The following is a 9,870-nucleotide window of genomic DNA, read 5'->3' as shown; positions in this document are numbered from 1 at the left end:
TACCACCGATGGCAGGAAATTCGGAAACTTCGACGTTATACCTCACGGCAAACATAAGCCTTAGGTAGCAAGGGTCTGTTAATACATAGTGCTCGCATAATCTGCCCTTATTCGGCAACTTTGGTCTGCTTGGTTGGGCTTACGGGCTCGAAAGATAAAAATAAAATCACAATGATATGCGGTATGATTAAATTACAAGGAACGGAGCCAAAATACGCTTAGGATTCAAGCAACCCTGAACCTCAGACTCTACACTTCTGTTGGAGAAGAATCTGGCTGGCCCACAGATGAGGACTTGGAAGCCTCCGTCACTCCTGGTGCCTGTTCCAAACAGCTCTGGGTATCATCAGTGATCATCCCAATTGTCATCTTCTCCACTTCTTCTTCGGTATATATATGGATCTTAGACACCACACTGCAGAACTCACTGCACAGAAAAGGAAAGCTTTTTCTCAGTATTGTCAGGATAATTACAGGGGAAGCAGGCGATGGCTATTGGCAAATGACTAAAAGGTGGCAAAGCAATTTAACAATGTAGAGTCCACGATGATGAACACTTACTGCCATGGGTCATCCCCTACAACCATTATGTCATTTTCACTATCGGTGTACAGGACCCTCCATCCTTTATCAGGATCCTTTATAAGGCCTTCCATGCCAAACAGTCGCTCTAGTTCACTCAACAAATCATTGTAGCTGTTCAGTCTTGAGAGATCAATGGCTCTTCCAACTAAGCTACCTTGCTTGTGAACCTTCATTCAGCGTATGTTACATAGGTGGGCAAAACATCAAAGGAAGAGAAAAGGCATATCATAATATAACTCTGTTGCTATCATCGCTCACCTTTGTGCAACTCCTTTTAGCAGAGTTCTGTAAATTCTGAGAGTTGCCTTCTCCAGATAAGGGAAATCCAAATAGTTTACAGCCATTTACCTTTCCCTCAAAATTTTCATCACTTGGAATCCTTAGACTTGCTCCTAAAGAAGCAGCAGTAGAAAAACTATCCTGTAGCTTATCCTTGTTTGACAGATCCGAGCGTCCAACTTCCTTTGTTGAGAGCTCTGCCTGAGTGGAAGGAGTGTGGACATTCTCTATCTGGAAATTTGCAGGTTTAGAGCTCAACAAGCTACTTTGACCAGCTCGGTGAATGTCACCGTAAGGGAAATTAGAAGTTATAAGGCCTTTTGATCCAGAAGTATTGAAGTTGGATTTGCATGCCTGACGCTGGTTGAAAGTTGTGCAACTGGCATTGGGTTTACCCCATGCCCCAAGGTTAAAATCAGCCTTTCCTTTCAGGGATTGCAGTGGACCTATTTCTTGACCTTGCAAGACCCTCAGAAACCTATTAGTCTCTGCAAAGCCTGCATAACTTGAAGGGTGAACCCTCGTAAGTTCAGCAGCAGTAGCCTTTCTTAATCCATTGGATGCAAGATTTGGATGACTAAGAGGACTCATCTCAAAATCTGGCTGGTTGGTCACTGCATCACGCCCAAAATAGTATGATGCAAAACCTGTATTTTCTTGACCTTGCAAGACCTTAGGTGATATTACAGACTCCTCAAAGTCCATAAATGCACCGCCACCTGTGCCCCGGCCAGAAGTCAAATATGAACAAAATTAGGATGCACAATAATAAGCAGCAATTATATACGCTATTTGCACACTATCTCAACATCAGGACTCATACCGGTCATGAGGTGACTTGATGGGGCAGCATGCAGACCTGTCCGCAATTTCTTTAGTCTTGGGGATGACTGAATGCTCAAGGGGGGGAGAGAAACGGAAGGCTCAATCTCCCATGGAGAAATTCGATCTTGATGATTAGTAGCAAAATCCTCATCCCATTTTACCTGTTGAATGTCAGAGCAAGCTTTCGTTATAAAGCTGCTATAAACACACAATCATATGCCCAGTTTAAATACATTGGACTTTGTACAGGACTGTTGCAACATAACTGAAATACATTCTAATGAAATCCAGCAAAAGAGGCAAATAAATCACGCATGAAGAAAATAACAGACTGCAAGCAGATATACAGAAAAGAAAGTCCAGCGCGATCAAATCTCCAGGTAACTTCCCCAAAAGTGGCTTTACATAATTTCGGCCTGATTCTATTTGTAAACAATCTAAATCTGGCTTCAGCATCTTTTTTTCCCCTTTCGCGTGGCGGGGAGGGCCGACTTTAGTGTCTTTAAGAGCTCATGGTCATAGTGGATTGAATGGCTACTCTTATTTTAGATTAAATTGATTTGTGTAAAAAACGAGTTGGCGAGAGCAACATGCAAAATTGTTTGATTACTGTTAAAATGTACCGCACGTGTATAACAAAAAATGTAAATATACCATCAAGCACCTCCATTTTGACTTAGGCCATCTATAGGGATCCAAATCACGCATTCCCGTCACTATACCACCATTACACCTGCAAGATAGGAAGAAACTGTTATATTCATCACAAGGAATTGTTTGTGCAGGAAGACATTTCTAAAAGATTTGCAAGTTTGTTTACCTTCTTTCGGGAGATTCATCCATTTCGAATTTCATCTTAAATCTTGTTCCAATGGTCATTGGATTCTTGATGCTTTTGACATATTTCTGGTAGGGGACAACAAACTCCGCATGACTTGCCCTGTGTTATAAAGAAATCCAAACATAATGAGTCATAAAGTCTGGTCTCGTCGTGAGACGTTCAATTAGTTTGCAAGAAGTCTTCGGTTCATACTTCTGCGACACTATGCATGCAAAAGAAAACATGAATATTTTGCTTGAATCCTATGCCAATCATATTAAATATCTTATTAATCTCCAGTAAGAGAGTTTCCATTTATCAATGAAAAATTATTGACAAAAGAAGAATCAATTAAGATAGCAGAGAATCAAGCAGCAGGCATCCCCCTCCTAAAGATCTTATCATCTGAATTTGCAGAAAAGCTGGAAGCCTGTTCTGCTCAAAATTCTAATCATTGTCCCTGCTGTTTTCCAATCCATATTCATCAATACGATAGATAAACCAGCATGAGAGCCAAATACTTGACTGCGTGTGTCATATACACAAGGGCAATTAAGACGAAGAGTCATTTCTAGAAATACATGCCTATAACTAATTTTAAGCAAGACAGCTATATTTATAAATATTCCAATTTTCTCATCACTTTCTTGTTCAGGAGACATTAAGCTTGGTGAAATCAGGGTTTGAATATCCCCTTCGTTTTCATTTATCTCGCAATTCCCTATGTTTATGAAATAAAATCTGCAATTTTTATTCCCAGTTATCATCCTTCTCTTCCACCCCTAACTAAGTCAGAATGTCACTCTAGTTGACAAGTTTAGTAGGGACCCAACAGTGTTATGCATGGTATCATAATCAATCTAACCATAGCAGATGTAATTCCATCCAATGCTATTGAGTCCCGATGTAGGGTGATGCCAGTATTTTGGACATCCTATTCGGCTGAATGATACGGAAGAACCAAGCCATTTTACGTGTGGCCATTATCTCACTCGAGAAAACAGAGCTTAAAAGGTGTAACTTATCAGTCATGGCTGCTGCACCGGACAACAGATTACTGGAAAACAATAGATAAATATGGGGGCTGAAAGAAGAATCCTTTTTCATGTTTACGACATCCCAATGACAACAAAATTTCCTTGGTAATCACAAAGTTCTACGTCACTTACGATGTCAGTTTAGACACTATGTCGCGAGCCTGACAATCCCATAAGCTTAAATTACTAGCAGAAAGCCAAAGAATGATTTTCATTACGATGGTTACCAAAATTGGTATGGATAATAATGATGGAATAGGCATTTCAAATCATGGTTGGCTAAACTTGTACGTACAAATAGAGAAAGATAAGATCTATTAGTTTCCGTACCTTGGGCTGTAGAAAACATGAAACACACTTTTGGTGGATATAGCATTAGCCACTGAAGATAGGAAATTGGGATAGCAATTCTGATCACCAATAATTGACTCGGGAAGACCATTTCTAGGTCGAACAGATCTTCTGATTCCCAATCTCAGTTCTCCGCTTTCACCCCTACAATGCATTTGTAAGTAGTTAAGGGATCTGAAGGTACTAGAATGATGAACTCGTCTTCCATAGAGACTGGATAGTATGAGTAGTAAATTTGATTTAAGTTCAGAAATTATTAGAACTCCTTTCATGCTTTAGCAGTGTGAAAAGGCTAGATTCTCATATAAAAGAAAACACGGTTTTTAGATATAAGCTCATATTATATTAGACTTTATATTTCGAACCCTTGGCTAGGTTGGTAAATGAGCAGTACTCTGACAAGAAACTAAACTAGCTACGTTCAAAGGTAAATGCGTATAAGCTAAATGATTGATTTTAGCAGGAATAGGCACGCGAAAGTTATCAGCTCGTGATTTAATATATGAGTTGGACAAGGGGAATGCCCCTTAATTTTTTTTTTCTTTTTGGGCCAAACTATAGTTATTTTATCAAATGCCCCTTAATTGATGTAAGGTGATTTATAGAGTTATACAAGGTTCATTTTCTTTCAAATCTGCTAAACCATGTCAACGTGACAAATGATGAAAATCTTGTGCATAGGAATTAATGCCACTCAAAAATCTCGACTAAACATATTTGTACCTCAGAAAGAGTACTGCATCGCCAGATACAAGATTCTTTTGGCTGACAAAAATACTCCAGCCAGTTGTGAGCAGATGCCGTCTTGGCTGACCTGAAAAATTGCCGCTTCGATTTTAATCAAACAATCTATTGATGAAGCCGTGCTATGTTATTCTTTGCAAACTACCTCTGTAAATATGGCGAAATTTCCACTCTACTCCATGCAGGTCTTTTGCAACAAGCTCCTGGGAGGGTCTTTGCTGCTTATAATCCTGCGTAAAAAGAACTGTCACCTCAAAGGAGTCTGTGCAATGAAGAATTTAGGTCCATAAAGCATCAGTGAAAATGAGAACTAGAGACTAAACCAAAGGAGGAAAGCAATCTTCAGCAGCTCTGCGAGGAACAGAGAAACCCCCGTGAGTGCTAGTGTCTGAAGCAGTAAGCGTTTTGCAGAACATGTGAGGGGTTGATTTTGCAGGTAATCCTCCATTTTCCTCCTGAAATGCTCCCAATTTCTCAAGTTCTTGGCCCTCCAAGTGCACCGCTGCCAACTGAAGACAACACAAGACTATTGTGTTTAGGCTTCGTGTGTAAACAAAATCATTAATTCATGCTAATTCCTATGCATAAAAGAATATTCCAACAGAAAATGAAGTCCACAGCGATCAGACTTTAATGATTTACGTAGAATATGACAGCTTCCTATACCTACAAAGAAGACACAAATTTCCTCACAGATACTTGAGATGCATCAACGCAGTATTAACGTGAGTTAAAGGCCAACCACTGCCTAGTAGCAAAAAAGAAAAGGTGGGGAAGGGACCAACCTCTGCCTGGGGAAACAGAGTAACTTGCGTGTAAACCTCGTCATTCTCCTTGTTGGCCTGTTCCGGGAAATAACAAATACGCTAACAATTACAAAAATTAAAAAAACCAACTAAAGCGAATCGAATTTCACGAGGAAAGCAGGTACAATTCAATATTTGAAGGTAATTTGGCACTCACAAGAAGCTGGACATTGACGACCCTGCAGAAGATTTGCGGTTGAAGGTCATAAGTGGGCATGTCCATGGGCGAGAAAGGAGAGAAAGAAGCAAGCTGTTCAAGATGACCCTGGGGAAAGTAGACTACTACATTTCCTTTGTTGGCAAGGGAGGTGAGGGGGCCAGCACAAGCATGCCAGAGTTCGAGATAAGAAGAAGACACGCGAGGTGAAGGCGAATTGGAAGATGAAGAAGTGGAAGAGGCGAAACATGAAGCACAAGCGCCTTGCTCACAGTGCCCAGCGCAGAAGGCATTCTTTTCAACCTCAGTCACTGCATGGTTCAGATCAATTTCCATGAACACCCAGTTTAGCTCTGGTGAGACACAATGGAAGTAGAACAGGTAACAGAATATTAAAAGTTACAAGGAGGGAGGGAAGGAAAGCGATGAAGGGTGATTAAAAAGAACATCCGGAAAGCGAAAACTATATAAAATGGAAAGGAGGGTCAAATCACATAAAGGAATTCGTATTTGGAGGGTCACCACAAAGTTAAAAAACGGGTGGGATGAACAGAAAACGAGAAGAAAGTCACGTATGCGAGGGAAGCCCAGACTAGACGGGGGAAAAGAAAAAGAGAACAGCGTCAAATAATAACAAGAAATTCGAAGTATGATTCCTCCCCCATTTGCAGGTACTGAGGAGAGGGAGCAGAAGCAACAGACATAGACAAATGCATAGGAAGCACAGAAACAAAAGGCGAGAAAAGCCAATGTGGTAGTGGCTTTTGGACTTACCGACTTAGACTGTTTGAGCGAGAGAGAGAGAGAGAGAGGACTGTGCAGGGTGGGGGGGACAGGCTTTGACAGTACAGAACCCACACACACCCCACCCTTGTCTCCTTTGCTATGCCTCGCCTTTATCTTTTCTCTGTTAATAATTCCCTTCACTGTGGAGGGAGGCCCTCCACCAAGACAAAAGGGGGGGTTTTCATTCGGCTCAGAAACACCAACTACCATTCTTTCCCCTCTAGAAACAAATAGTGAAAAAGGGGTCTTTTTTCTGGTGAATTTGCATTTTATATCTTGAGCACGGTGGGTTTGAAAGCAATAACCTGACAACTCAGTTAAGTTGGTGAGGTTGCTAATAGTGGAAGCAGGAAGATTAGTAGGGGTCGAAGAGAGAGATGTTAAATGGCTGGCAGGGGGTCCAAATACGTGGAAGTGGGATCGAAATGGGTGTAGAGCGGGGAGAAGGGTGAAATAGAGAGGTGAAAGGGACAGAGCAACAATGGTGGGCGCGTTGTTAGTTGTTAGGACTCAGTGACTCAGAGGAGGCTCTCAGGAGTCCACACTCTGTCCTCTTTTACATATCTTACGTCTCATCACCCTGTCCTCTTTTTAATTTTTTCTGCCCGCCATGTCTCAGCTCTACATTATATCATACGCGCCCTCAGAAAAAAAAAAGTATGCATATATCGATCACCACGTGAAGAATTATAATTATGATCGTCATCAATTAACAGTGTTAAAAACACAAGTCCATCACATTAAATTATTAATTAATAAAGATGTACTCGCTGTATAGTTTTAAAATATTGAGATTATTGCATAATTTATGGTTAAAATGATACTCCTCCGGTCCTTAATATAGGACCTAATTGTTGAGTTGGTTTTGGTCCTAAATATAAAACTCATTTATCATATTTATCAATTTTCTCTAAAGTACCCCTATGTATACTCCCTCAACCATAATCAAGTAGAAGAGGGAGATGAGGTATTAAGAGAGATGATTATGGTATTTTAGGAAAAACATGTCACATTTCTTATAATTAACTAACTTACCTAACTTCTTTAATCTAATCAAATTAGTTAAATGGGTCTTATATTAAGAACCGGAGGAGTATAAACAAATGGGAATTAAAGGCGTGAAGGGCGAGGTTTAAATGATAGAATTGTTAATATGATATAAAAATCATAAGTATAATTATAATACTGCTAGTAAATAACTAAATAATCACCGGATGGTGATGGTAGAAATAGTGAGTCTGTATGTGAGAAAAGGATGTAGAGGAGGGATGAGAATACTGGGAGCAGGCGGCAGAGAAAGTGATGGAATGAAAGGAACGAAGGGTGGCCTGCCTCTTTGGCGCTGCTTCTCTCACCACTCTCCCTCTTTTGCCCCTCAGCTTTCTTCCTATTTACCCATCCCCCCGGGCTCCCTCCTTTTTCCTTCTTTCATCCAATTCCTCATTTCTTCTTCACGGGTTTGAATTTTTTAATTAAAATAACACTCTCTCCCGTTCTGTATATAAACTTTAAATAATTGAATCAAGTTTGACAAACAAACAGCTAAAATTAGTTAAAAATAATAAATAAATCAGAAATAATTTTTTTTAAATTTGTCTTTATTTATTAAGAGAGTAGATGAGAGGCAATAAATGAAAAAAATGATTAAAGAGAATGTGTTGGGCTAATATTAATGAGACAGAGTATTAAATATAGTCAACTAAGGGCAAAATAGAAAAAAAAAATTAATAAATGTTCAGACAAACTAAGAAACAAAGCTTGTATTTTAGACCAGGTCCATCTTCAAAAGTAAAGCTTATATATAAGACCCGAGGGAGTAAATCTTAATGACTTAAAATTATAAGCAAAACCAAGTACGTGACCTTTTATTTATAAGAAAACTGTCATGTTATTTTATTATAATTTGCAGGTACTATCTTCGTTCCTTAATATTTATAAGACCCAATTAACTAATTTTAAAAAATATTAAATTAATTAACTATAAGATATATTATATCATCTTTCTAAAATATTTATGTGTGTCATTAGACTATATATCAATTATAAATGAACTAAATTAGTTCTTAAAAAACAACAAAGTAATTTGATAATTTTTTAATCCTTCTAAATTACTCAAAACATGAGGTAGTATTTGATATTTTTGAGAAGCCCAACGTGACATGCATAGATTTTAGATGTGTGTGAGTGTGTTGGCATGTCCTCAAATGGATGATACACAAATTGACGTGGACGTCACTTACATCTTCTGCGTCCTGCAAAAGTCATGCAAATTTCATCACGCAGCACAATAAAGTTGGATCAGTCCACATCATAAACGGCGTTATTTTATGTGCGCGCGTGTGTGTACAAGCACCCTGGCCGCCTATTCTGAGTAATGCAGCTCTAATAATTAAACTCCGCCCAATCTTTTTCTTTACACTGTCAATTTAATTAATGTACCTTTTATTATTATTCCCTCGATGTTTTTGTATGATTTCAGTATTACTGCGTTAAAAAGATCCCCTCTCGATGCCTCTTTTTATATGCATATCGTAATTATGAATGAATGTGCAAGTGAGCGTACATAATTTTACCACACGCGCTCGCATCGATGACCACCCGACCGTGATCCTTGTCCTGTTAAAATCGTCTCATTTATACCCAATTTTTCAAACAAGAATTTAGGGCTGATAAAACGAGTTAACCTATGGGTTGCAAGTTGGCCTGTGACGGGCTACGGGTTATTGGGGTCGGGCTCAAAAGGCTCGCTTTTTGACGGGTTGGTATTCTGCCAACCCTAACCCACCAACCTGCCAGATTTTTTTTTTAATTTTTTCTTATAAATAATCAAAAATAAAATATCAGAAATGATTTAAAGTATTCTAAACATTCACACAAAATTATAACACATTAAAACACAAAATATACAATTGTCCAGAGTTCAAACTCCGAACATGATAAAACACAAGTTCAAACATAAATTTTTCTTATCTTTCTAACCCATGTCCCGATATTTTAATATATATAAAAATGAGAGAAAAAATTTAGACGGGTTGGCAACCTGCCAACCCGCAAGCTGACCCGTCGCAAGCTCGAGTTGTAGCGGTGCGGGCTCATATTTTTTAGGTGGTGGGGGGTTGACGGGTTCAACCCGAGAGTCTCATCCATATTACCAGCTCTACAAGAATTATATGGCAGGATATTATTATTATTATTTTCCTATCCAGTCTAAAGTTGACTTAGCTGGGGGTGAAGGGGGTGTAGAGTGAGTTTCAAGTCAGGCCACTTTTAATTGCATGCACGCCAACGGATGATGCAACTTTAACTAGTGCATCGTCATGCATGCCAGGCCGCATGTGATGGCGAGGTACAATCTTCTCATGAATTATTCTGTGTTCCCGATGTGTTGGCGACGTGAGGGCTTTATTAATATATAGGTAATTTATAGATACCTTTATAACCTATTTTTGAGCCTGTAGATATCTTTTGGTCATGATAAGT

General features: G+C 39.1%; 1 protein-coding gene across 2 annotated transcripts; it reads right to left on the bottom strand.

Annotated features, from left to right (window-relative positions):
* On the bottom strand, positions 1-6,385 carry LOC114716236 (auxin response factor 4). Of its 2 annotated transcripts, none has more exons than XM_028901211.1 (12): positions 5,605-6,385; positions 5,427-5,507; positions 4,965-5,150; positions 4,787-4,871; positions 4,621-4,711; positions 3,877-4,041; positions 2,510-2,629; positions 2,344-2,422; positions 1,688-1,850; positions 844-1,583; positions 562-752; positions 1-427 (listed from the first exon to the last, which is right to left on the bottom strand). In XM_028901211.1, the coding sequence occupies exons 1-12, from the start codon at positions 5,938-5,940 to the stop codon at positions 250-252; spliced, it is 2,415 nt and encodes an 804-aa protein (XP_028757044.1). In that variant the 5' UTR covers positions 5,941-6,385; the 3' UTR covers positions 1-249. The 2 variants fall into 2 exon arrangements, with proteins under 2 accessions (XP_028757044.1, XP_028757045.1); XM_028901212.1 differs by having other exon boundaries at positions 5,427-5,483; positions 5,605-6,384.
* Between the last annotated feature and the right edge of the window lie 3,485 nt (positions 6,386-9,870).

The sequence above is a fragment of the Neltuma alba genome, unplaced genomic scaffold (genome assembly GCF_004799145.2).
Source record: "Neltuma alba isolate B1F8T4 unplaced genomic scaffold, ASM479914v2 tig00011648_pilon, whole genome shotgun sequence".
NCBI lineage: Eukaryota > Viridiplantae > Streptophyta > Magnoliopsida > Fabales > Fabaceae > Neltuma > Neltuma alba.
The sequence above is the reverse complement of the archived record's forward strand: the minus strand, read 5'-3'. Positions and strand labels throughout refer to the sequence as shown.

Excerpts from the sequence above, each read along its gene's own strand:
- LOC114716236 (XM_028901211.1), bottom strand. The coding sequence starts at position 5,940 with ATGGAAATTGATCTGAACCATGCAGTGACTGAGGTTGAAAAGAATGCC. Across the intron at positions 4,042-4,620 it reads GATGCAGTACTCTTTCTGAG|GGGTGAAAGCGGAGAACTGA; the intron begins GTACAAATATGT and ends AATGCATTGTAG. Across the intron at positions 2,423-2,509 it reads GATGAATCTCCCGAAAGAAG|GTGTAATGGTGGTATAGTGA; the intron begins GTAAACAAACTT and ends CCTATCTTGCAG.